The 26,622-nt window shown below is 41.8% G+C and overlaps 1 protein-coding gene across 1 annotated transcript in view; it reads right to left on the reverse strand.

The window, feature by feature from the left end:
* Window positions 1-11,150: 11,150 nt before the first annotated feature.
* LOC143986722 (uncharacterized) overlaps window positions 11,151-26,622 on the reverse strand; it is a 79,773-nt gene continuing 64,301 nt past the window's right edge. Inside the window, exons 26-27 of the mRNA XM_077485128.1 lie at window positions 24,871-24,967; window positions 11,151-12,509 (exon numbers count right to left, since the gene is read on the reverse strand). Coding sequence (XP_077341254.1) covers window positions 12,404-12,509; window positions 24,871-24,967 — 203 coding nt within the window. The 3' untranslated portion in view covers window positions 11,151-12,403. The remainder of the gene's footprint in view (window positions 12,510-24,870; window positions 24,968-26,622) is intronic.

A 26,622-nucleotide genomic window follows, 5' to 3' on the forward strand; every position in this document is an offset into this window, starting at 1 on the left:
GGGCCTACATAGAGTTTTAGTGGACTAACCTGCTTAGATTGGGGCCTACATAGAGGTTTACAACACTAAACTGTATACTGTGGCCTATTTTGGGGACAGCTTATGGGAAGTCAGATGAACGTGCATTATGCTTTGTCTTGTGTTGTGTCTTACAGGAGTCTTGACTGACAAGTTCACCTCCCTGGATTTTCTGCCACATTTCATTGACCAATACAGGCAGTTGACATGCTTTTGGAGAAAAAAAGTAAAGATTACTCTAATAAACAATGTTCTGACTCAACTACAAGGCAATAACTTTATCTTCAGCTTCATATAGGGCTTACATGACCTGGTGATCTATTTATCCCTTGCATAAATTCAGACAGATTAACTCAATTAATAACTCACTGTATGGAAAGACGATGAATCCTCTCAAATGTTCAGTTTAATGATGATACACATGTAAACATGTTACAGAATGAGGTATTCTGAGCACAATGACTGAGAGCGAGGAAGGGGAGGAGAATATACAGAACTACGGTGGGAGAGGAAGTTCAGAAATACAGAGGAAACAAATCTTAAAGACACAGAGCATAATAATTCACATTGTGTAGCACAACAAACAAAAAAGACAGGATGCCTTGGAGAAACTTGCGGAGTTATGTAAGCCCATTTGCCCCAATGTGGACAAAAGGTATGTGCATGGTAAAATTACTAATCTACGTAGTACTTTCAAGAGGGAGCTGAATAACCAGGGAAATCAGGAGCAGCAGCAGATGATATGTACGTACCAAGGCTCTGGTACTTTGACAGCCTGTGCTTTCTGACAGAGCAGTGTGACCCCAGACCACCTCTATCAACCCTGTCTTCCACCTCTGCTGAGGGTCCATGTCCTGAATCCCAAGAGGATGATGTGGAGGAGCCAACCTTGACAGAGGTATAGCATTGAAGAACATATTGTGAGGGCTTACCTAGATTGGAGTCCATGGTGCAGAGATGTACGCTCACCCTTGCAAATACACACAGCCCACGGTAACAAAGAGATAAGCTACCTGGGCTGTGAATGTGTGCACAGGGGCTTGACAGGATTATCCAAGAAATAGTCGAAGTAAAGCCATAGTCAGGGATTCCAGAAGTCAGAATAAACGATAAGCAGAGCCAGGGTCAGGAGCTGGAGTCAGTCTTGGAACGCTGTAACCAGAACACAGGAACACAGGAATACTGGAGCACAGGAATACTGGATCCTTAGGCAAAACAGGAGACAGGAACTGACCAAGCCCTCAGAGCAGGGATCCTCAAACTACGGCCCTCCAGCTGTTGCAAAGCTACACATCCCATGAGGCATTGTAAAACTCTGATATTCACAGACATGACTAAGCATGATGGGAATTGTAATTCCTGAACAACTGGAGGGCCATAGTTTGAAGACCCATGCCTCAGAGTGAGGCAGTGTTTTATACCCAGCCGATTAGGTAACCTGACACAGCTGATCCAGGAGTGACAGGTACTAAAAAAACAAGATCCAGAGTCTGGTCCTAAGCATCTTATTCAGAACTGTGCAAAGCTGGAAAGCAGGCTGAATAGAACTGAGGTGTGGCTCAGAGGTACAGAAACAGGAGCAACAACTGACAGCTCATGAGTTCAATACCACCCAGAGCCACTTGGGGCGGGACCACACCTGGCTGTCTAAAAGACACGGTAGGGACTGTGACACATATTGTCTTAAAAAAATATAATGACAACTAAACATTATTGAGCCAATATTTCAAACTTCACAAAGTAGTGTCCATCTCCTAATACAGTAGTCAAATCATTTTAAGGGCACATAAAAATGCTGTGTCCAGAATGATAGTCTTTTCTATTATGCACATTCAATTTGCAACACCTTAGAAAAAAAGTATTGTTATATTGATGACCAAATAACATTAAAAAAATAATAATAATGTCACATTTTCATACATAGAAAAGTGGTAATGTGGAGGAGCAATCTGGAAGCACTGTGTCGGTGATCCCCACACTACCTCCTGTGGCCAAAAGAAGCAGGAAAAGCAAGAACCTGGAAGATGCTGCTACTTCCTTTTTAACCCACACCTCTACAGCTCTCTAACATAATCCTGATGAGGCTGATTCTTTTGGATCCCTGACCACAAACAAATTGCGACAGATGGCGGAGGACCAACGGCACATGTGTGAGACCATCATACTCCAAGTGCTCAACAAGGGGATGAAATGGCAAATGACCGAGAACATCCACCTGTCAGACTACCAGCCTCCACCTCCACAGCCACCACAGCAGCATGCCACCCACCATGGTCTCAAGACTATTATTATTCACAATTACAGTTGTGCTCATAAGTTTACATACACTGGCAGAATTTATGATTTCTTGACCATTTTTCAGAGCATATGAATGATAACACAAAAACGTTTCTTTCACTCGTGGTTAGTGTTTGGCTGAAGCCATGTATTATCAATCAACTGTGTTTACTCTTTTTAAATCATAATGATAACTAGCCAAATGACCCTAATCAAAAGTTTGCATAACTCAGTTTTTGATACCCTGCATTGCCCCCTGTAGCATCAACGACAGCTTGAAGTCTTTTGTGGTATTTGTGGATGAGGTTCTTTATCTTCTCAGATGGTAAAGCTGCCAATTCCTTTTGGCAAAAAGCCTCCAGTTCCTGTAAATTCTTGGCTGCCTTGCATGAACTACACGTTTGAGATCTCCACAGAGTGGATCAATGATATTGAGGTCAGGAGACTGAGATGGCCACTTCAGAACCTTCACTTTTTTCTGCTGTAGCCAATGACAGGTCAACTTGGCCTTGTGTTTTGGATAATATTCATGTCCAAATATGTTGCATGTGCAGCTTAATGGCTGGTGAATGCAAATGTTCCTCCAGTATTTTTTGATAACATACTGCATTCATCTTGCCTTCAATTTTGATCAAATTTACTGTGCCTTTGTAGCTCACACATACCCAAAACATCATCGATCCACCTCACAATTAGAATGGTGTACCTTTCATCATAGACCTTGTTGACTCCTCTCCAAATGTAGAGTTTATGGTTGTAGCCAAAAAGCTCAATTCTGGTCTAATCACTCCAAATTACTTTGTGGCAGAAGGTTTGAGGCTTGTCTCTGTGCTGTTTGGTGTTTTGTAAGTGGGATACTTTGTGGCATTTGCGTAGTAATAGCTTTCCTCTGGCTACTCGACCATGCAGCCGTCTTTCTTCAAGCACCCCCTTATTGTGCATCTTGAAACAGCCACACCACATGTTTTCAGAGAGTCACGTATTTCACCTGAAGTTATTTGTGGGTTTTTCTTTGCATCCCAAACAATTTTCCTGGAAGTTGTGGCTGAAATTTTATTTGATCTACCTGACCATGGTTTGGTTTCAACAGAACCTCTAATTTTCCACTTCTTGATTAGAGTTTTAACACTGCCGATTGACATTATCAGTTGTCAGTGAAGCACTGGATGAAAGATGCAAGGGTCTGTTAGGAGTCCAGAAACTCATTGGCCTTTTATACACACACACACACACTAATTACAAGCAAACAGATGAGGATTGTTACCTTTAATAGCCATTCAAATCCCTGTGTGTGCGTGTTATCAGGCCAAAATCATCGGGGTATGTAAACTTTTGATCAGGGTCATTTGGCTAGTTTCTCTTGTTATTATAATTTAAAAAGCCAAACACTAACCAAGAGTGAAAGAAAAAGTGTTTATGTTATTATTCATATTCTCTGAAAAATGGCCAAGAAATCATAAATTCTGCCAGGGTATGTAAACTTATGAGCACAGCTGTAATAAGTATAGGTCACTGATTTGCATAATATTATCAAAAGTTCAAGAGAGCTGTGAGACATGCGATAACCAGTGTTACATAATGGTCTTCAAAGTAAGAAAAGCTTAAAAGATTATGGTTTTATCATTCATGTAAACATCAGTGTGCACCAAAGTCCAGAAAGAGAGATAAATCTTTAAAGAGGTTCAAGGCCAAAGTCGTTTTTTTCCCTTTTAAATCATAGAGAACAGGGTAAAGTATGTGGTCAGAGATCAGTATCAAAGTCTACATAAAATATGGCACCAACATTATGTTTTATTATCTCCTTTGGCTGCACTTAAATGAAAGGCAAGAGACACCCAATAAAACAAAAACCAAAAGCCCTACCTCATGATTTGAGTGTGGGAGCCTAGACAGACTTAAAAATATATGAAGAATGAGATCTGGCAATATACTGTATCCACATGACCATAGACCACTAAATGTTGCCAGGTCACCCGTAGGGAGGGTGAAAGAGTAATATAGCATCAGATGTTTACAGGTAACATTCCAATAAACATAAATATACTAAATTCAATAAATCGATGTCAAATATAAATAAACATAAAAATTCATGGCAGGGATGTAGATCTGTAATCAACTCACTTGAAATCAAGTATATCTGAAAAAGATGAATTCATAGACTGGGAGCCTCAAACGTCAACAGGCAACAGGAATTGTGTCGCAAATAAGGAGATCATTTCACAGCTCTGGAGGCACACAAACAAGGAAAAAGACAGAAAGAATGAGAGGGAAGCCTTAACATGCAATGTTGATGGTATGAGAAGTCTTATTATGAGGTAGGGCTTTTGGTTTTTGTTTTCGTGGGTGTCTCTTGCCCTTCATTTAAGCGCAGCCATAACTGGATAATAAGGCATAATATGTTTATATTTGATGTATTAATCTGTATCTTTCTCTTTCTTCATTGCACAACTGATAGTTGTCGGATTATAGGTCTAAATCTAAATAAACAAACCGCCAGGTTCTTTCCTGAAGAAGGGCGAAACATGTAGAAAACAGGAACCTGAGTACATTAAATCATTTTCACTAATAGGATGCTTTGCACACACCTTTGGCTATGATTATATTGTATGTATTGCTTTTATGACATTGTTTATTTAATAAAATTTGTATATACTTTTTTTTACATGTTGTTTTAATACTTTGCACCCTTAAAGTCCCACATCTTCCATATATTTCCCTTCATATAGAACAGATTCGAAAGTAAGAATGTAGCTTGGGGTGGGGGCAGTAGAAAGGTTATCTCTCTTTTTATAATTTGTTATAAAAAGTTTTGTTTTGTTTTTTTACTTCAAATCACTGCAACAGTAGCTCCTCTCTTATATCTGTATTGAGAGGCTTGATTCATATGTTTTCCAATGAAAGTGGGTGGCCTAACTCTTGCTCCCAGTCCTCGATTATTAATGGATTATGAGAAGGCATGTTGAAGAAGTATGTTACAAATAGCAGATATTGCTCACGGAAGTTTTGTTTTTCTGGAGGCACAAAATCTCTATAGGAGCTGCATCTCAAGAACTTAAACCTTTTTTAATGTGCTGACCAAAAAAAGTTAGATTTTTTTATATTCTTTATTTAAATTTTTTATATGCATATACAAAAATACATTAGTGTCTGTATGACCTTTTACAAACCTTATTAACATCACATATACCATTAACCCACCCCCCCCCCCCCCCAAAAAAAAAAGAAAAAAAAGAAAACAACACACACACTCATCTCGGGTCCCTCTCCGCCCACTCTATCCCTCAATCCATACTAGGTACCTCTCCGTTTTGCTAAATTCAAGCCATTGTCGCCATGTCCTTTGGTATTTCTCCCTTGTGTCTTCTATTGTATGCATTGACCCTTCAATAGTTCTAACCCACTCCATCCTTACTATCCACTCCTTCATCCTCGGAGCCTCGTGGGTTTTCCAAAGACATGGGATCAGGGCCTTAGCTGCATTCAACAGGTATGGAACTAAGGTCATTCTATATTGGGACACTCCCTTCTCTGTATCATGGAACAAGCATACCCATGGTTGTTTTTTAATCTGTTCACCTGTTACATGGAAAATTGCTTCTATAATTCCATCCCAATAAGTCTGTATTTTAGTACACTCCCACCAGAGATGTGCAAAGGTACCCAATGCGGAGCATCCCCTCCAGCAGGTTGGCGGGTTTTCTCCCCCTTACCAGTGGGCCCTCTGGGGGTCACGTTTCACCTGGCAAGCAACTTATAGGACATTTCCATTGTTTGAGTGTCCTTTGCTGATAGATAGACCAACTTCCTATGTTCCTCATCTCTTAGCGAGTCTATCTCCCTTTCCCATTTTTCAAGGTAAGACGGGTAATCATAGTCTGCCTCCCAAATCACTATTTTATATATTTTTGATACCCTTCTAATTAAGCTTGAGGGAGAGTTCAGCAGCTTCTCTAAAGGCCTTAGTTGTCCCCTTTCCTGCAGTGGTTGTGGTAGTAAAGAAGTCTGTGCGAAGTGCTGTAACTGAGTGTGTCTCCATTTGTCTAATGGTTTATTCCCCCATTGCCGAGTGATTTCTGTGTAAGTATATAATCTATTCCCTTCCATCACATCCTGCAGCATTATCGCCTCCTTCTTGGCCAAAGAGGACTTTGAGAAAGCGCATTCGCGAGAAACATGTTAGTTGAAGTTGCCATGACAACCCAAAGTTATAAAGTTATAAAGTCCGCCAGGTTCTAGCCGTTCAGAGATCACGTCCGCCGCCCGAAGGCATCCCAGTGTTGTGCTCTGTATTATCACAACTTCCGGCTGTTGTTTTGAGCTTCCTGCATGTCTGACAGCAGTGCCCGGACACAGCGGAAGCCATGAATGGTGTCATAACAACATTCCAGTCGTCTAAGCCAGACCAATGTTCTGGGAAAAGCCTGCCTCGCACAGCGAGGAATAGGATAGTATGTCCATAGCCTCCATCTATTACTGATCCCATAGCGAGCACCATACCCTGCCTTATATCTTGGGACATCAGCTCACCTAGAAGACTGGGAGCCTAGATGGTGTTAACCCTGTGTGATCTGGCATACTGGCGGTATCATATGTAATCCATGTTTAGGTGTCTCAATTTATTCAAGGTTTGATAACCATGATATGAACCTTTCTTTCATATAGACAATTGTGGATAAGTTCCCAAGTTGGACATTGTGTGTGTTTTTTTAGCATTCAATAAATGACTATTTTATGTACCACAATTTACATATAGGTCTCTTTAGTGTGCTGTTTTCTTTTTATTATTTTTTATCCATTCTTTCCCAAGTGGTGGGCAGCTGCACAAAGACACCCAAATTCTTCAACAACATTCAGATATAATTTGAATTGAATTCATTCTGCTACAGACTGTTCATGGGAGAGCCAAAATACTTTTTTTGTGCATCACTATTAATATTGTAGCCATATAATACAATTCCATGTGCGGCAACCCCGTCCCTCCTTTCAATTTTGCTTTAACAATACTTCATAGTGTATACTAGATGCCAAAGTTTGGCCAAATGTAGCTCACTAGTGCAGTTTGTAATGACCAAAAAAAAGATCTCGGTAAGAAAATGGAGATGGTTAGATAAAGAGAACGGGGCAGTACATCCACATTATACAATTTCAATTCTGCCAATCCAGGGGTGTTTCTTAACTGACCAGTCCTGTAGTCCATGAACTGTGGAGTTCAAGACCGCTAAGTAATTCAGTTTGTATTATTTATCAGGAGAAGAAGAGATATACAGTAAACCCCTAAATATTTTAGGGAGTAAGGTTCCCATTTAAAGGGAAAAAAATCCATTAAATCCTTTTCAACTTCAGACAAAGTGATATTTAAACAGCTAGACTTGGTGGCATTTACAGTATCTTGAAATTGCAAAACCGTCTGAATTGTTCCAGCTCCGACATAACACACAGGAACCCCATCCTGGGGTTGGAAACCTAGATAAGCAAGTCATTTGCAAAGAGATTTAACTTATAGCTGCCCCAACACTACGCCCTAAATAATGTCAATTACTCTGAAAGCAACTGCAAGGTGCTCCATAAATAATATGTACAAGTAGGAAGAAAGGGGACATCCCTGTCCAGTGCCTTCTCGCTTAGACACAATTCCAACCTGATCTGTGCCTATCAGAGCTGGTGTCAGAGACTGGAGATGGGTGACCAAGGCCTTTGCATAAATCTTTAGGTCTGTGTTTATTAAAGAAATTGTTTGATATTTCATACATTGAGTGTGGTCCTTTTTTTCTTTTAAATTATTGATCCTGGCTCCTGAACATTATATAGAGTCATATTATAGTTATTGAGCTATCTGTTCTGAGGTATGCACCATTTCAGACCAAATTGACCGGGCAAAAGTTATGCTACATTTGTTCCCAAACTCATATATGGCCCTTTGGGCACAGCCTTTATTTTTCTAGAAGGCTTGATCGAAAAGGGAATGTAATTCAGTTCTCTTATATTGCAATAACTGAAAAGTGGGCGCATATTTTAATATCTTTAAAGTGGATGTAAACCCGATTCATTAAATTTGAACTGGACAGATATTTATAGTGTTTTCTTATATCTCTCCAAAGCACTGAGTCACATGGCTTTCTCCTGCTCCGTAGCTCTGTTATCAGCCTAATAACTTCTGACAAGTTATGCGACACAGGAGATAAAAGCAGCCTGAAATTTGTGTCGTGGGATCTTCCTATTAATAGATTAGAAGACAGCTGGCCTTCTCACGGCAGAGCTGTGCACATTCCTTTCTTGCTTTTCCAATGTGGATTGGGGATGTGTGCCTTTCCTACAATCAGCTGTCTTGCCTGTTAGCCACTCTGTAACATGATGTGCACTTTCTAAAGGATATATAAAGCTGAAGGCAGCAGATATACATGTAAAATCATCATCTGAAGTTGTTCACTTCACTGGGTATATATATGAGGGTTTACATCCACTTTAAGAAGAGAGGATATTGCAGAGGCCTTATCTTTTTTCAATCGGTTGCCATGGCAAATAAGAGCTCCTTCCTAGATTTACCCTCAGAGCAAATAAAGATATAAACATTTCCTATAGTATTGCAATCCATGTAGTAGCTTGTTTTCTGAGTACATCAATATAGCAACATCAATTCACCACCTGTATGTAAATATTTCCAAATATCACACTGTCCACATATGCTGACTCCTTGTTTATCCATGCCCTGCTCTCAAGACCTCACTCCATAATGACTATGGGGTTAATTTACTAAAGACAAATAGACTGTGCACTTTGCAAGTGCAGTTGCACTCAGCAAGGGCATTTGCTCCAGAGCTTAGAAAATGAAGTGAAGCTTCACTCTGCAAAGAATACCCAATCAATTTTTAAGGAAAAAAACACATTTTTGCTTGCACATGATTGGATGATGGAAGTTTTTTTAGAGCTTCCTCTCATTTAACCACTTGACCACTGGGCACTTAAACACCCTTAATAACCAGACCAATTTTCAGCTTTCGGTGCTCTCACATTTTGAATGACAATTACTGAGTCATGCAACACTGGACCTATATGAAATTTTTGTCCTTTTTTTCACACAAATAGAGCTTTCTTTTGGTGGTATTTAATCATCGCTTGGTTTTTTATTTTTTGTGCTTTGTGCTATAAAAGAAAAAATACAGAAAATTCTGTAAAAAAAAATGTATTTTTCTTTGTTTCTGTTATAAAATTTAGAAGATTAGTAATATTTTTCTTCATAAATTTTAGCCAAAATTTATACTACTACATATCTTTGGTAAAAAATAAGTACAAATGGGTGGATATTATTTGGTCTTTGTGAAAGTTATAGAGTCTACAAGCTATGGTGCCAATATCTGAAAATTGATCACAGCTGAAGTACTGACGGCCTATTTCAATTCTTGAGACGATAACATGCCAGAAAAGTACAAATACCCCCAAAATGACCCCTTTTTGGAAAGAAGACATTCCAATGTATTTAGTAAGAGGCATGATGAGTTTTTTGAAGTTGTCATTTTTTCCCACAATTCTTTGCAAAATCAAGATTTTTTTTACTTTTTTTTTTCACAAAATTGTCATATTATCAGTTTATTTCTCACACACAGCATATGCATACCACAAATTACACCCCAAAGCACATTCTGCTATTACTCCCGAGTACTGTGATACCACATGTGTGAGAATTTTACACAGCGTGGCCACATACAGAGGCCCAACATGCATGGAGCGCCATCAGGCGTTCTGGAGCATCCAGGACAATTCTGACATTTCTCTCCTACATGTAAAAATCATCATTTATTTGCTAGAAAATTACATAGAATCCCAAAACATTATATATGTTTTTTTAGCAAACACCCTGGAGAATACAATGGTGGTCGTTGCAACTTTTTATCTCTCACGGTATTTGCGCAGCAATTTTTCGAATGCTTTTTTTGGGAAAAAAAACAGTTTTGTGCTTAAAAAAAAACATAGTAAAGTTAGCCCAATTTTTGCATAATGTGAAAGATGAAGTTACGCTGAGTAAATAGATACCTAACATGTCACTCTTCAAAATTGCACACGCTCGTGGAATGGCGCCAAACGTTGCTACTTAAAAATCCCCATAGGTGACGCTTTAATTTTTTTTTTTACTGGTTATATGTTTTGAGTTACAGAGAAGGTCCAGGGCTAGAATTATTACTCTCGCTCTAACGTTCGCAGCGATACCTCACATGTGTGGTTTGAACACCGTTTTCATATGTGGGCGGGACTTACGTATGCGTTCGCTTCTGCATGCGAGCACATGGGGACAGGGGCGCTTTAAAAAAAATTTTTTTTTTATTGTTCATTTTACTTTACTTTATTTTAGTTTGACATTTTTTTCCCCAAAAATAAATTTTTGGATCACTTTTATTCCTATTACAAGGAATGTAAACATCCCTTGTAATAGGAATATGGCATGACAGGTCCTCTTTACAGTGAGATACGGGGTCAATAAGACCCTACATCTCACCTCTAGGCTGGAAAGCCTGAAATAAAAAAAATAAAAAAGATTCTGGCTTTGATCGTATTGGCGAGTCGGTAGAAGCACCGGAGGGCAGCAGGAGGGGGGGATGTCTATGGCTGGGTATTGCAGGGTATCACCGACTATGGCTGGGTATTGCAGGGTATCTCCGAGTATGGCAATTTATGGCAGGGTATTGGCAGGATATTGCAGAGTATTGGCTGGAATTTTACTGCAGAGTATTGGCGGGTACTGCAGAGTATTGGAGGGTAGTTCAGAGTATTAGCTGGTATTGCAGAGTATTAGCTGGTGTTGCAGAGTATTGGCGGGTGTTGCAGAGTATTGGCGGAGTATTGGCAGAGTATTGGCGGAGTACCCTCTCCCAAAGTTCCAAATGTGGCAGTGGAGGGGGGTGAAAAAAACAAGTTCAGCTTACCCTTTTGGGTTGAGCTCCACTTTAAGTACACATAAAAATATATAGAGTATACATAGCACAAATACAAAAGGTAAATTACATTAACATTTCTTAATAAAAGGAAAAAGAAAAAGGATTTTTTTGGATTCTTTTTTGGATTGCTCTAACCCATTAAATAGATTGGATAATAATCCTCTATAAACATGTTTTGTATATAGAGCAGGTCACCCCTTGTGATAATAGATGGTTAGTGAGACAAATATGATGAAGTGTGAAAGAAATTATGAAGGAGAAAAATGGGAAGGTTATTATTCTTATTTTCCAAAAAGGCAAACACAGTAAGCTCCTTGATCTAGAATTCACTGTTTATTCACAGGTGGACAAGCTATCCCACCATAAGGTTATCCTCTGGAAAAAAACAACAAGATATAGTATGGAAGCCACTGTGAAAACCATTTCCCTCCAGATATCTAAATGCAGTTTAACTGTGGGGTAAGGAATGGGGAAGTCTTCAAAAATAAACATAGCTCGGCCTATGGTGACTTGTTTTAAAATCTCACTTTAAAAAATATCTGTATGCAATGTTTAAAATGATTCTAACATTATCATTTATTTTTTTGGATACACATTTTTGGTGTAACTGCAAAAAATGTTGCTAAAACATATCACCTAATTATTATTCTCCTCATTAACATATCGTCTTATTCTCAGGAATGTATTTATTAGTGTGCCCATTATCTTCTGAAAATATTTTCTTTATCTTGTTTCTTGCTTTGTGAAGCAATACAATCATCAAATAAGCATTCCAATGTGCAATAATTGTTTTATTTAGGCAGGTTATAGTCAACATATTACATGCCATAAATATGCAAGAAAAAGTGTAAACATTTTGGGGAATAAAACATACAGAATCAGACAGAAAATAGTTTTGAATGGATTAAAATATAGCCGTTTGATCAACTTGTTTAGTTTATCTTTATATCATCTTCCTCAAGCAAGGTGATTCTGTGCTCCTGCCTCTTTGTTCTTTACCTACATGTTGATATCTTCTTTTGTGCCCAGTTTAGCTTTAGCTCTGTTCTTTGGTTCAAATGAAGTGCCAGACTGATGTAATCCAATATCTTGTTGCTTCCCATCTGCTAATTTAAATAGGTTCACAGGTTCCTATTTCTGTTGGCTTCATCTTTTAAATTCCTATCAAATGCCATATTTGGTTAGACATTTGACAATACATAGGGGAAATGTATAGATCTAATTGATGAGGTGTCACTTCCAGTTTCAAAGGGATCAGAAGAGTCAAACACTCCTTTCATCTTAATTCTATACAAGAAAATTATAAGAAAAATAATTAATCCAAAGCACAAGCTGTGTTAAGCATACAGTATTGTGTTAACGTATCACTTATTGTACTTGTGTAACGAGAATTTGAAATGCTACAGTATTTGAACCTAAAAACAGAAGCAGAGGCTAAAGTGCATTAAAGTCAGAAATTAAAGTATAAAGTAACATTTCATATTCCTGACATGTGCCTGATGTACCATGTACTTGAATGAAAAAGTATCCTGTTCTCTTTGTAATATTTCCTTTGTGTGAAATCCCTGGTGTTCCTGCCAGTCCCTCTGCTTTCCTATTAGCCGCTGGTCAACAGTTGAAGTAAACATATGTTAACTGTCTTTCAAAGGATTTTTAACTCTGTTAAGCCATGCTTATGATTTCTACCATTCTGCCCAAGACAATAGCGCCGGCGACCGTGCAGCTGAGGAGACACAACAACGCCGGGACAATGATGAGGATGGGGGAGATGTGTCCTATGGGGTGAGTTAGCTGCCACAAAGGGATTGTTTAAAGTCAGGGGGAAATCCCTGGACCAACTGTGCTCCCAGGCTGAGAGATGTGAGAGGGAGGGAGAAGGGGACCCTGAACCCTTGCTTAAACAGATAATGTCTGCTATACATCTCTGCCAATCCACTCTGACTGATCACATAGAGGGGCAGAAGATGGAATTTTCCTTTCTGAAGTTAGATGTGCAAAAAAGTAAGGGAGTGCACAGCAGCTGCCAAACAGCATATCAGTACCCTGGAAGATACTGTTAGGCCCCTGGAAACTGTGGCTCAGATTTCTAGAAAGACCTGCTCTGAATACGCTGCAAAAATGGTGAATATGGAAGACCACATGAGCAGGAATAACATCAGACTGGTGGACTTTCCATAGGGAGATGAGGGAAATCTCCCAGAGGATTGCCTTGAAAGGTGACTTAAGGAGAATATGGACAATTTTACTTGCTTATTTGTCATTGAACATGCCCATCGTATTCCAGCTGGGGCTCCACCGACCGGGGCAATCCCTCACCCCATGATTGCACAGATCCTGCTTCCTTTTTTGGCCCCTGCTCCTGCTTATTTAGCTTTCTTTTGAGACTCTCAGAGATCTGATTTGTTCTCTTCTATCTTCATAAGAGACTGTCCAAGTTTTTTATTTTTTTGGACATTTCCCTTTTTATATTTTTTTGTATCATTTTTTTTTCTGGACTCACAAACATTAAGAACTGGAACTGCAGGTCTGTCTGGGCCTGAGAGAGCCCTACAAGGTATACACTCTATTCCCCATGCATAAATCTCAAATTAGGGGTATGAAGCACTTGGCGTTTTGGGGCTGGGTGCGGGGGGGGGGGGGGTTAAAGGTTTATTTTCCATGGCCCTGGGAAGATGTGTGCTTGATTTATGCTCTCTCACCTCACTGGCTTTGTACTACCTGTTAGTGTGTTACTTTGTAATGGTTGGAATCCTGGAGCTCTGGTATGTAGAATATGCACCTTGTGGCTTTATTTGTCTCTGTGCTAATTTAATCTATTATACATTATGGCATTAATCTTGAGCCTGGTCTCCTGTAAAGTTCAGGGACCTAACTCAAAATGTAAACACTCTTTGGTGTTCGATTATTTGAAGAAGCATAAGCTGCATATCATTCTTTTGCAAGAGATACATTTACAGAGCTCCAGGATTCTTTCTTTAAAAAGGGCTCATTTTTCTGGGGCCTACTATGCCACCATCCTATGTCAACTTTGGTGACGAAGGCACTGCCCATCTCTGTATTAACTGTTTAAACTGACCCATATGGTCGGTTTGTCATTAAGGTCTGGATGGCCCCTTTAACTATAGTCAACATTTGTTTGCCTCTACCCCTTTTTCTCTTACTCACTTGGACGATATGCTCCAAGCAACCTTGTCGCTTGCTGGGGGGAAGATATTCATTCTGGGGGATTTTAATGCTGTGGCGGACCCATCTCTGGATAGGAAGAATGAGATCCTCATGCTCTCCTGTCCCTTTGTGCTATGGCTGTCCATTTTTGGGGTTTCAGAATGTATTGGAGGTATATGCCTCCAGAAATCAGAGAATATTCTTGCTAATCGGAAACACGTAAGTCGCTGTCCAGAGTTGACACCATACTTGCTGAAGGGGCGGGACTTAGACTGGTGGATCCAGTCCAATATTTACCAAGGACAATCTCTGATTATTCACCTATAGCATTACATCTTCTTATGGGTGTCCAGCCAGGTATCCATCATTGGTGTATGGAGGTTGCAAGAGGAGCATGTTAAGATGTTAAAGCTATTCAACATTATTGGGTTGAGAACGGTGTTAGTGGATCACGCCTACTTCAATGGAAAGTCTTTAAGGCCACTTTGAGAGGGGTGTTCATGTCTGAGGTACTAAACGTTAAACACCAACTTGCCTCTATGATGTTGAAGGAGACGTGTGTCTCTGTTTCTGAAGCTGCATATGTCCGTGAACCTACACTTAGTAGATTGGTGGAATGGCAGCAGGTTACCAATGATTACCGCTCAGTCTTTTCTGAACATACTACCAAAAATATACTGGTTCAGCGGCAGCATATTTTTGAGTTCGGGGACAAGAATGAATTATTGTTAGCCTATTTGGCATGACCTGACTTTATACACATACATGTGGCTGATATCTGCCTACCACGTGGGGGGGGGGGGGGGGGAGCAAGGGACTCGTTGGACATTTTGAAGGCTTTAGTTCAATCCTATACAGAATTATATACATCCCATTCGACTGTGAGTCAGGCCACTCTCTCCACCTATCTATCAATGTTTGATATTCCCAGGCTGTCTGATGACCGGGAAATGGTTGATAGAGATTACGCTAGAGGATGTTGAGGAGGATCTCTGAGACTGGAAGGCTTGCCCTTGGAATGGTATAGAACATTTAGTGACTTGTTGGTCCCCAGGTTACTTCAGGTCTTTAACTTAGCGAGAGAGGAGGGTAGCTTGCCGCCATCTGTGAGAAAAGCTCTGGTAGTCTTGATACCTAAGGGTGGTTAAGATCCTAAGGAATGTGGCTCGTACCATCTGATCTTGCTGATGAATGTTGACACTGATATTCTTGCCAAAATGCTGGCAGGTAGACTGCAGACATTTATTCTTAAACTCATTAATGCTGATCAAACTGGCTTTATGCCAGGCAGATGTGCTCAGATGAATATTAGAAGGCTTTTTGTGAATTTACAGTCTCTACACAACAACTCTGGGGCACGGGTGGTGGCTTCCCTGGACACCAAATAGGGCTTCGACTCAGTGGAGTGGCCCTATCTATTCCTTCTATTTGAACACTATGGTTTTGGACCTAAATTTTTGTCATAGGTATGGTTGCTATACACAGACCCAGGGGCGGACTGACCATTCAGGCCCGTGGCCAGTAGGGGGGCCCGTGAGAAGCTCCTAAGAGATGCTAGTCGGATCTAAGGGAATGCTGCTGGCAGTCACGTTGCGGCAGAGCTGTTCTGCCGCTGTGGGGGGGGGGGGCAAGACACAGAATTTCCCCCTGCACCTCTGGCTTTTAGTTTTGGAATGAGATGCAGTGGGGGGAGAAGGGAGGTGGCGATCGGCAGCTCTATGGTGCTCGCAGCAGCTCCCTGGGGCTAGTATTTTTCCTCCAGAGTGTATACAGTGGAGAGGGGAGGGGCCTCTGACCCGGGCAGCTACAAGATTCACTCTTCAGTGTACAAGTGAGTTGCTCTGTTTGTACATTGTTGCTGACTGCTGCCTGGGTCAGAGGCCCCTCCCCTCTCCACTGAACAGAATCAGAAAGAGAACTACAAGCCCCAGGGAGATCCCGTGTCCCACAGGCACCATAGAGCTGCCGATCGCCACCTCCCACCTCCCCCTGTGCTAGGGGTTGGAGGTGCACAGACAGCCAGGTACAGGGGAACCTCTGGGGGGTTTAAGTCAGGGAGCCCTGATGTTTGGGGGGTTTCTCTAGGGACCCAGATGTATGGGGGGCTCTCTGGGGACCCTGATGTATGGGGGGCTCTCGGGGGACCCAGATGTATGGGGGGCTCTTGGGGGGCCCAGATGTATGGGGGGCTCTCTGGGACCCTGATGCATGGGAGGCTCTCTGGGGACCCTGATGTAAGTGGGGGAGGCTCTTTGAGGACCCTGATGTAAGGGGAGGCTCCCTGAAGACCCCAATGTAAGGGGGGTGAGGGGCTCTCTGGGAACCCTGATGTAAGTGGGGGAGGATCTTTGGGGACCCTGATGTAAGGGGAGGCTCTCTGTAGACTCTGATGTAAAGGGGAGTCGGGGGCTCTCTGGGTACCCTGATGTATGGGGGGACTCTCTGGGGACCCTGATGTAAGGAATGGGCTCTCTGGGGACCCTGATGTATGGGTGGAGGCTCTCTGGGGACCCTGATGTATGGGGGGGGTTCTCTGGGGACCCTGATGTATGGGGGGAGGCTCTCTGGGGACCCCGATGTATGGGAGGCTCTTTGGGGAACAGGATCTATGGGGGGGGGCTCTCTGGGGACCCTGATGTATGGGGGCTCTCTGGGGACCCTGATGTATGGAGGGGGCTCTCTGGGGCCCAGTGCACAAGTGAGTTGCTCTGTTTGTACACTGTTACCGACTGCTGCCCGGGTCAGAGGGCCCTCCCCTCTCCACTGTACAGAATCAGGAAGAGAACTACAAGCCCCAGGGAGATCCCGCAGTCCATAGACACCATAGAGCTGCCGGTCGCCACCTCCCCCTGTGCTGGGGGTTGGAGGACCAAAATCTATGGGAGGGGGGCTCTCCGGGGACCCTGATGTATGGGGGGCTCTCTGGGGACCCCGATATATGGGGGGTCAGGGGCTCGCTGGGGACCCTGATGTAAGGGGGGCTCTCTGGGGACCCTTATGTAAGGGCGGTTCTCTGGGGACCCTGATATAAGGAGGGGGTTTTCTGGGGACCTGGACGCTGATGTAAGGAGGGGTTCTCTGGGGACCCTGATTTAAGGGGAGGCTCTCTGGGGACCCTGATGTAAGTGGGGGAGGCTCTTTGGGGACCCTGATGTAAGGGGAGGCTCTCTGGAGACCCTGATGTAACGGGGGGTCAGGGCCTCGCTGGGGACCCTGATGTAAGGGTGGACTCTCTGGGGACCCTGATGTAAGGGCGGACTCTCTGGGGACCCTGATGTAAGAAGGGGGTTCTCTGGGGACCCTGATGCTCTCTATCCTCCCTTCTATTTGTCCTGGCTATTGAGCCAATAGCCGCTAAACTAAGAGCAGATAGTTCTTCTCTGGCCTATGTATTGGTCAGATGGAGGAACATGTGTTGTTTTATGCGGGCGGTATGCTCCTGTATTTAAGATTGAGGGTCCTCCCTGTCAGCCACTTTCGCATTAATCCAGGAGTTTGGGGACTATTTCAGGTTCCTCATTAACTGGGTCAAAACCCTTTCCCATCGATGTGTCGGATGTCCCAGGAAACTGTCCTATCCCACTGTCTACGCCCTTCCGTTATATGGGGGTACAGGATCAGATGCCAGTATCAACATTTTTGGAAAACAATTTGACACTGGTGGTGAAAGCGTTTCGGGAGAAGGTGCATAGGTGGCAAACTGTTCCGCTCAGTCTTATGGGGCAAGTAAATGTTTTTCAAAAGTGTTTACAAATAAATATCTGAAAAGTGTGGCATGTCAATACTTTGCAGAACCACATTTTGCTGCAATTACAGCTGCAAGTCTTTTTGGGCATGCCTCTACTAGCTTTGCACATCAAGAGAGTGAAATTTTTGCCTACTCTTATTTGAAAAATAGCTCAAGCTCTGTCAGATTGGATGGAGAGCATCTGCAAACAGCAATTTTCAAGTCTTGCTACAGATTCTTAATTGGATTTAGGTCTGGACTTTGAATGGGTCATTCTAACACATGAATATGGTTTGATATAAACCATTTCATTGTAGCTCTGGCTGTATGTGTAGGGTCGTTGTCCTGCTGGAAGGTGAAACTCCATTCTCAAGTCTTTTGCAGACTCTAAAGCCCCATACACACTATCAGTTTTTCTGCTGAGTTTTTCCTTCAGATTTACCAAAACCATATAATATGAGGTCAAACCTTAGGAGTTCCAATGTGTATGCAATCAGGCAGGCCCTTGCACTACATGGTTTTGGTAAACCTGAAGGAAAAAATCTGCAGAAAATCTGATAGTGTGTATGGGGCATAACAGGTTTTCTTCTAAGATTTCCCTGTATTTGGCTTCATCCATGTTCCCATCAACTCTGACCAGCTTCCCTGTCCCTGCTGAAGAAAAGCATCCCCACAACATGATGCTGCCACCGCCATGTTTCATTGTGGGGATGGTGTGTTCGGGGTGATATGCAGTGTTTCTGCCACACATTTGCTTTTAGGCCAAAATCTTGTGGTCTCATCTGACCAGAACACCTTCTTCCACACGCTTGCTGTCTCCCCTACATGGCTTCTCACAAACTGCAAACAGGACGTCTTATGGCTTTTTTTCCAACAATGGCTTTGTTCTTGCCACTCTTCCATAAAGGCCAGATTTGTGGAGTGCATGACAAATAGTTGTCCTGTGGACAGATTCTCCCACCTGAGCTGTGGATCTCTGAAGCTCCTCCAGAATTACCATTGGCCTCTTGGCTGCTTTTCTGATTAATGCTCTCCTTGCTTGGCCTGTCAGTTTGGGTGGATGCCATGTCTTGGTAGGTTTGCAGCTGTGCCATATTCTTTCCATTTTTGGATTATGGATTGAACAGTGCTCCGTGAGATGTTCAAAGCTTGGGATATTTTTTTATAACCTAACCCTGCTTGAAACTTCACCTCAACTTTATCCCTGACCTGTCTGGTGTGCTCCTTGACCTTAATAATGCTATTTGTTCACGAAGGTTCTCTAACAATCCTCTGAGGGCTTCACAGAACTGTTGTATTTATACTGAGATTAACTTACAAACAGGTGGACTCTATTTACTAATTAAATGATCTCTAAAGGCAATTGGTTCCACTAGATTAGAATTAGGGGTATCAGAGTAAGGGGGCTGAATACAAATGCACGCCACACTTTTCACATATTTATTTTCAAAAAAAATGTAAAACCATTTATCATTTTCCTTCCACTCCACAATTATGTGCCACTTCATGTTGGTATATCAAATAAAATCCCAATAAAATACATTTATGTTTTTGGTTGTAACATGTGGGAGAATTTCAAGGGGTATGAATACTTTTTCAAGGCACAGTATGTGCCGAAACAAGTTTTTCAGACTATAGATTCTGTTGTATTGGATTTTGTATGGGGCTCTCCTACTTACAGAATGTCTTTGGCTACTTTGAAATTACCCCTGAGCTAGGGGGAGTTGGCAATGCCCGACTTGTGGGTCTATTTGCCTCTCAATTACTTTTTCTCCGTTGGTGATTTTTCCCCAAATGCAACAACTACAGTTGAAGTGGTGGGTGCCACATTGTATGAAGCTCTCCTTAACATGCTATTTAGGGGAGAGGTTCGGGAGGGTGGTGGGAGGTGAAGTCTCTATCCAGGAGGATTTTCCGTACCTGCTCCCGTAACATGGTGACAAGTCTTTTTCTGGATCTCCTCTGTGGTGTAATCCATCTTTAGGGGACCAATATGGGATTAAATATGTCCATAAGGTATTTGTAGAGGGGGGAATGTTTTTCCTTTGAGCAGCTAGCTAGGAAATGTGTGTTTCAAGTATTTACAATGTCACCATGCAGCCTCTGCCCAGTTTGGAGGGGGGGTTGTGGAGTTTCACAATACTAAATTGGAGTATCTTGGTGGATTCAGACTCGGTTGGTCTGGTTTCCAAATATTATGCTGCCCTGGGTCTCGGGTATTCACATCTGGTTGACCGAACTAGGACCTGTTTGACTGCAGTTGCACCAGAGTTGTTGGATGATATGTGGACTGAGGTGCTTGCCACATACCTACTGATGGTTAATGCATCAATGGATTGGATAATCCAGGTACATTACTTACATCAATTTATTATACCCCTGTACATGTGTTCCAAATGCATAAAAGATTCTGCGATATGTCATAAATATGGGCACTTTTATTCATATGGTGTGGGAATAAATGAAGGTAGGACCCTTGTGGTCCCAGGTTACAGAATTTATTGCTGACGCATTTATTTTTCCTCAGTGTTATGGAAGATGATGAGATGGATGAGGCCATGAAGCTGTTTCTTAGCCCCTGTACACACGGTCGGACATTCTGCCAACCAAATCCGTCGGATTTTGCCGGTCGGATCTTGTCCGAAACTGTTGCATACACACGGTCGGACTAAGTTGTCGAAAAATCCGATCTTTCAGAACGTGAATTTGATCTGAGCATGCGTGGCACTTGGTCCGATCAAAATTCTCTACACATGATCGGAGTATGTCCGATCAAACCAGTTGGTCGGAAAATATTTCCAACAAGTTGGAAAGTTGGGTCCGACGGATATTCCGACGGAATCAGTCCGATGCATACCACACACAGTCAGATTATCTGACAACACGGTCCGATAGGACACATTCCGACGGATTCTCCGACCGTGTGTACAAGGGCTTAGACTATCTTTAGGGATGTGGATGAGGGTAGTTAAAGTTAATGCAGATATTCCACTTTACCAAATGACATATGAGGCCCGGGCATCCCCCAAAAACTTTATGAAGGTATGATTCAGGACCCGTGGTTCTGTTCCCATAGACACACTCCTAAACCTTGTGGACAGCCTTCCCAGAAGAGTTGAAGCTGTTAGGCCGCGTACACACGCGGGGACTGTTCGCCCAACTTTGTACGCTGAACAGTGTTTCGGCGGACAGTCCGCTCGTGTGTGGGCTTTCAGTGGACAGTTTCAGCGAACAGTCCGCTGAACAAGGTTTTTCGGAATTTCCGTAAAACTGTCCGCTGAAACTTTGTTTCAGCGAACAGTCCCCTCGTGTGTAGGCTTGTTCGTCAAACTAAGTTCCGCGCATGCTCAGAAAGGATTTACACGCCGAAAGTTATAATGCAGTGTATAGGACGTCGTATTTTTCGTCCCGTCGTACGTGCCGTTCACGTCATCGCGCACGGTTTCAGCAAACTGTTCGTTCGTCGTGTGTGGCCATGTCCGTCCATGCTAATTTTGAGCGGACTGTTTGCTGAAACTGTTTGACGGACAAAGTTGGGCGAACAGTCCCCGCGTGTGTACGCGGCCTTATAGTTCCAAAGGGTGGGCCAACTCAATTTTGAACCCTGCATTCTAAAGGCCCAGACACACGGTCAATGAACGATCTGACAATTTTCTGATGGTTAGTATGCTACTTTTGACAGCCGATTATGAATTTTTGTCAGACAGAAACTGGATGTGCAGACTCCAAAATTTGGGCCTGATGTGACCACAACGTCTGATTTTCTTTTCATTAGTACAGTTTTCTGCCAAAAAATCTGAAGAGCAAGACTAGGCATGCTCAGAAATGATCGAACACATACAAAACCATTCAACACATTACGTCACTTCTTGCTGATGGTGAGTACCCTCACAAAAAAACTGATGAAAATTTGTACAATAATCTGATAGTGTGTTCAAGGCTTTAGACCCCATACACACTAGTTTTTCTGCAGATTTTAGTCTTCAGATTTACCAAAACCATGTAGTGCAAGGGCCTGTCTGATTGCATACAAATTTAAACTTTTAAGTTTTGAGCTCATATTATATAGTTTGGGTAAATCTGAAGACAAAAATCTGCAGAAAATCTAATAATGTGTAAGGGGTCTTAGACTGGGGTGCCATTAAAGTTCATATGCGTGTAAAGGCAGGTGTCACAATACTTTTGGTATTATAGTGTATATTTACAATGTCAGATTTCTGTCATGTAAAAAAATGAGACAAAGATAAATCATTTCAGAACTTTTTCCACCTTTAATGTGACCTATAAACTGTAGAAATCAGTTGAACACCAAACTGAAATCGTTTAGGTGGAGGAGAAGAAAAAATAAAAAAAATAAAACAACATGGTTGCTTAAGTGTGCAAACTCTTAACCACTTGCCTACTGGGCACTTTTACCCCCTTCCTGCCAATGCCACTTTTCAGCTTTCAGCGCTCTCACAATTTGAATGACAATTGCGCGGTTATACAACACTGTACCCAAATAAAATTTTTTTTACATTTTTTTTTCACACAGATAGAGCTTTCTTTTGTTGATATTTAATCACTGCTGGGCTTTTTATTTTTTGCTAAATAGAAGAATAAAGACCAAAAATTTGCAAAAAAAAAAACCCCCACGTTTTTCTTAGTTTCTGTCTCCTTCACTGATGTGCGCTGTTGAGGCGGCACTGATAGGCTGCACTGTTGGCTGCTGATTAGGTGGCACTGAAGGACACTGATTAGATGGCACTGATGGGGAGGCACTAATGTGCCACACTGATGGGCACTGATAGGTGGCACTGATATGCGCCACTGATGAGCACTGATAAGCGACACTGATGGGCACTGATTGGCGACACTGGTAGGCACTAATAGGTGATACTGGTGGGCACTGATAGGGGTGGCACTTATAGGCAGCACGGACGGGCATTTATGGGCAGCACTGATGAGCAGACACTGATGGGCACTGAAAGACAGCACTAACTGGCATCACTAATGGGCACTGATTGGTGTCACTGATGGGCACTGATGAGGACTTCTGGGATTGCACTGATGATTAGTTCCCTGATTACCTTTATACATCTGCCATGTGAGGCGATACCCCTGATCGGCTCTCCTCGGCTCACAAAGCCGATAAATGGCACTTCTTTGTTTACATGTGACCTGTGATTGGACACAACCGATCACATGGGTAAAGATCTTTACCAAGATCGAGGTCACGATGTGTCCGAGGAGGTCGCCACACTGCATGCCCCCATGGGTGCAGGAGAGCGCCCGTTCCAGGGTGCCATCATATGAAGTGGTCCAAGAACGAGTGGGTGGGAAGTGGCTAAACAAATATTTTGTTGAAGCACCTTTTGATTTTATTATAGCACTTTTTGGTTATGAGTCTATCAGCATAGCACATCCTGACTTGGCAATATTTGCCCACTCTCCACACAAATCTGTCAGATTGTGAGGGCATCTCCTCTGCACAGGCCTCTTTAGATCACCCCACAGATTTTCAATTGGATTCAGGCCTGGGCTCTGGCTGGGCCATTCCAAAACTTTAATCGTCATCTGGGGAAGCCATTTCTTTGTTGATTTAGATGTATGCTTTGAGTCATTGCCATGCTGAAAGATGAAGTTCTTCTTCATGTTCAGCTTTCTAGCAGAAGGCTAAAGGTTTTGTGCCAATTTTGACTGGTATTTGTAACTGTCCATAATTCCCTCTACCTTGTCTAAGGCCCCTGTTTCAGCTGGAGAAAAACAGCCCCAAAGCATGACACTGCCACCACAATGCTTCACTGTGGATATGGTGTTCTTTTTGGTGATGGGCAGCATTGTTTTTTCACCAAACATATCTTTTGAAATTATGGGCAAAAAGTTCAACATTGGTTTCATCAGACCATAACACATTTTCCCACATGCTTTTGGGAGACTTCAGATGTATTTTTGTAAAATTTAGCCAGGCTGCTTTTGGGAGACTTCAGATGTGTTTTTGCAAAGATTAGCCAGGCTTGGGTGTTTTTCTTTGTAAGAAAGGGCTTCTGTCTTGCCACTCTACCCCATAGCCCAGACATTTGAAGAATACGGGAGATTGTTGGTCAAATGTACCACACAGCCAGTACTTGCCAGATATTCCTGCAGGTCCTTTAATGTTGTTGTAGGCCTCTTGGCAGCCTCCCAGACCAGTTTTCTTTTGGTCTTTTCATCAATTTTGGAGGGACGTCCAGTTCTTGGTAATATAACTGTTGTGCCATATTTTCTCCACTTGATGATGACTGTCTTCACTGTGTTCCATGGTAAATCTAATACCTTGAAAATTCTTTTGTATCTTTCTCTTGACTGTTACCTTTTAACAATGAGATCCCTCTGATGCTTTGGAAGCTCTCTGCGGACCATGGTTTTGCTGTAGGCTGCGTCTAAGAAAATGTCAGGAAAGACCTACTTGAAGAGATGAACTTTATTTGGGGTTAAGGCACTTTTAATGATGGCCGTTGAATGTGATTGCTTAATTCTGAACACAGCTACACCCCCAGTTATAATAAGGTGTGCACACTTATGCAACCATATTATTTTCATTTTTACCCCCCAAAAAAGATTTGAGTTTGTTTTTCAATTGAGTTGCACAGTTTCTAGCTCACGTTAAAAGGTGGAAAAAATTCTGAAATTATTTATCTTTGTCTAATTTTTTTTTGTCTCTGATCACAGAAACCTGACATTTTAACAGGGGTGTGTAGACTCTTTATATCCACATTTTGCTTGAAAAATACATACCTAGACTTTAAGTAGAAATAAGCAGCAGCAAACACAATGCTGATGACAAATATTCCAATCACAATGCCAATCACAATGTAGATAACTGTGTTGTTTACTAGAAGATAGAAATCAGATATTTATTAGTATAGGATAAGGTTAGGAATAATAAAAATATGTGCAAAGTAACACAATACACAAAGTGACTCTACAAAATAATAACATGGCTAGGTATGTAATGTATGGTAAGAAAATAATAACTTTCTTGCTGAGATCTACAGAAATCTGTACACTAGTTCTACATGATTGCAAATTTAGTGCTCAACTGCAAATTCAGTGAGTGCAAAAACGGACAGCAATCTGTTATAACTAAACTCTTAAAAGTTGACCTCTGATTGGTTGTTTTAGACTACTGAATATCATTGCCTTTTTAATGCTTTAGAAAAAAACTGGTTATCATACCTAATTGCTCATGATTAGTCTGTAACACTATATTATTAAAAAAAAAAAAACACAGCAGCATTTTTGGGCAAAGCATGGATCAATCACTTATCTGGTATTCAGCCTTATTTCACCCAAGTCAAAAAACGAATAGAAATGTATTTACTTAAAAAAATATTGAAATTTGATCCCATCAACTTGTTTATTAGCATAAAGTTACAATATGATCAGTCATAAACCTAAATAAAGTAGACAGATTCATAGTATGTTAACTGGTCACTAGACATGTGCATTCGTTTTCGTCCGAATGCATTTTCGTCCGAATTTCAGCTATTTTCGTTTTCGTTTTGACAAACGATAACGAAAGCACAAAATCCGAAAAACGAAAGATCCGACATAAATAAATGCTTTATTTCCGTTTTCATTGTTACAACAGTTCGATATAGAATAGGAGATTCGACATGACTCTGACAATAACAATCTGTCTATAGAACCTGTGGTCGAATGTGCCTAACCTTACCTCTATTAGTCCAAGATTATATAGAGAAAATATTCGACAGAGAAAAAAGATTTGACAGAGAGAAAAGATTCTGCAAGTTACTGTCCTAAAAAGTGTTTGGGGACCCGGGTCCTGCCCCAGGGGACATGTATCAATGCAAAAAAAAGTTTTAAAAACGGCCGTTTTTTCGGGAGCAGTTATTTTAATGATTAAAGTGAAACAATTAAAGTGTAATATTCCTTTAAATTTCGTAGCTGGGGGGTTGTCTATAGTATGCCTGTGAAGGGGCTCATGTTTCTGGTGCTTAGAACTGTCCCTGCACAAAGTGTCATTTATGCAGGAAAAAAAGTCCTTTAAAATCACTCGCAGCTATTATGAATTGTCGGCTCCGTAATACAGAGAACACTCATTGAAAGTCATTGATAAAAAAATAAATAAATAAATAAAAAAAAAGCGTGGGGGTCCCCCAAATTCAATTACCAGGCCCTTCAGGTCTGGTATGGATATTAAGGGGAACCCTGCCTCAAATTTAAGAAAAAATTTGACGTGGGGTTCCCCCTAAATATCCATAACCAGACCCTTCAGGTCTGGTATGGATATTAAGGGGAACCCCGCGTCAAATTAAAAAAAAAATTGACGTGGGGTTCCCCCTAAAAATCCATACCAGACCCTTTATCCGAGCACGCAACCTGGCAGGCCACAGGAAAAGAGGGGGGGACGAGAGAGCGGCCCCCCCTCCCTCCTGAACCGTACCAGGCCACATGCCCTCAACATTGGGAGGATGCTTTGGGGGTCTGTGACCCCTCAAAGCACCTTGTCCCCATGTTGATGAG

Source organism: Lithobates pipiens, unplaced genomic scaffold (genome assembly GCF_037356315.1).
Source record: "Lithobates pipiens isolate NorthernLeopardFrog02 unplaced genomic scaffold, aLitPip1_a1.2 Scaffold_18, whole genome shotgun sequence".
Taxonomy (NCBI): Eukaryota; Metazoa; Chordata; class Amphibia; order Anura; family Ranidae; genus Lithobates; species Lithobates pipiens.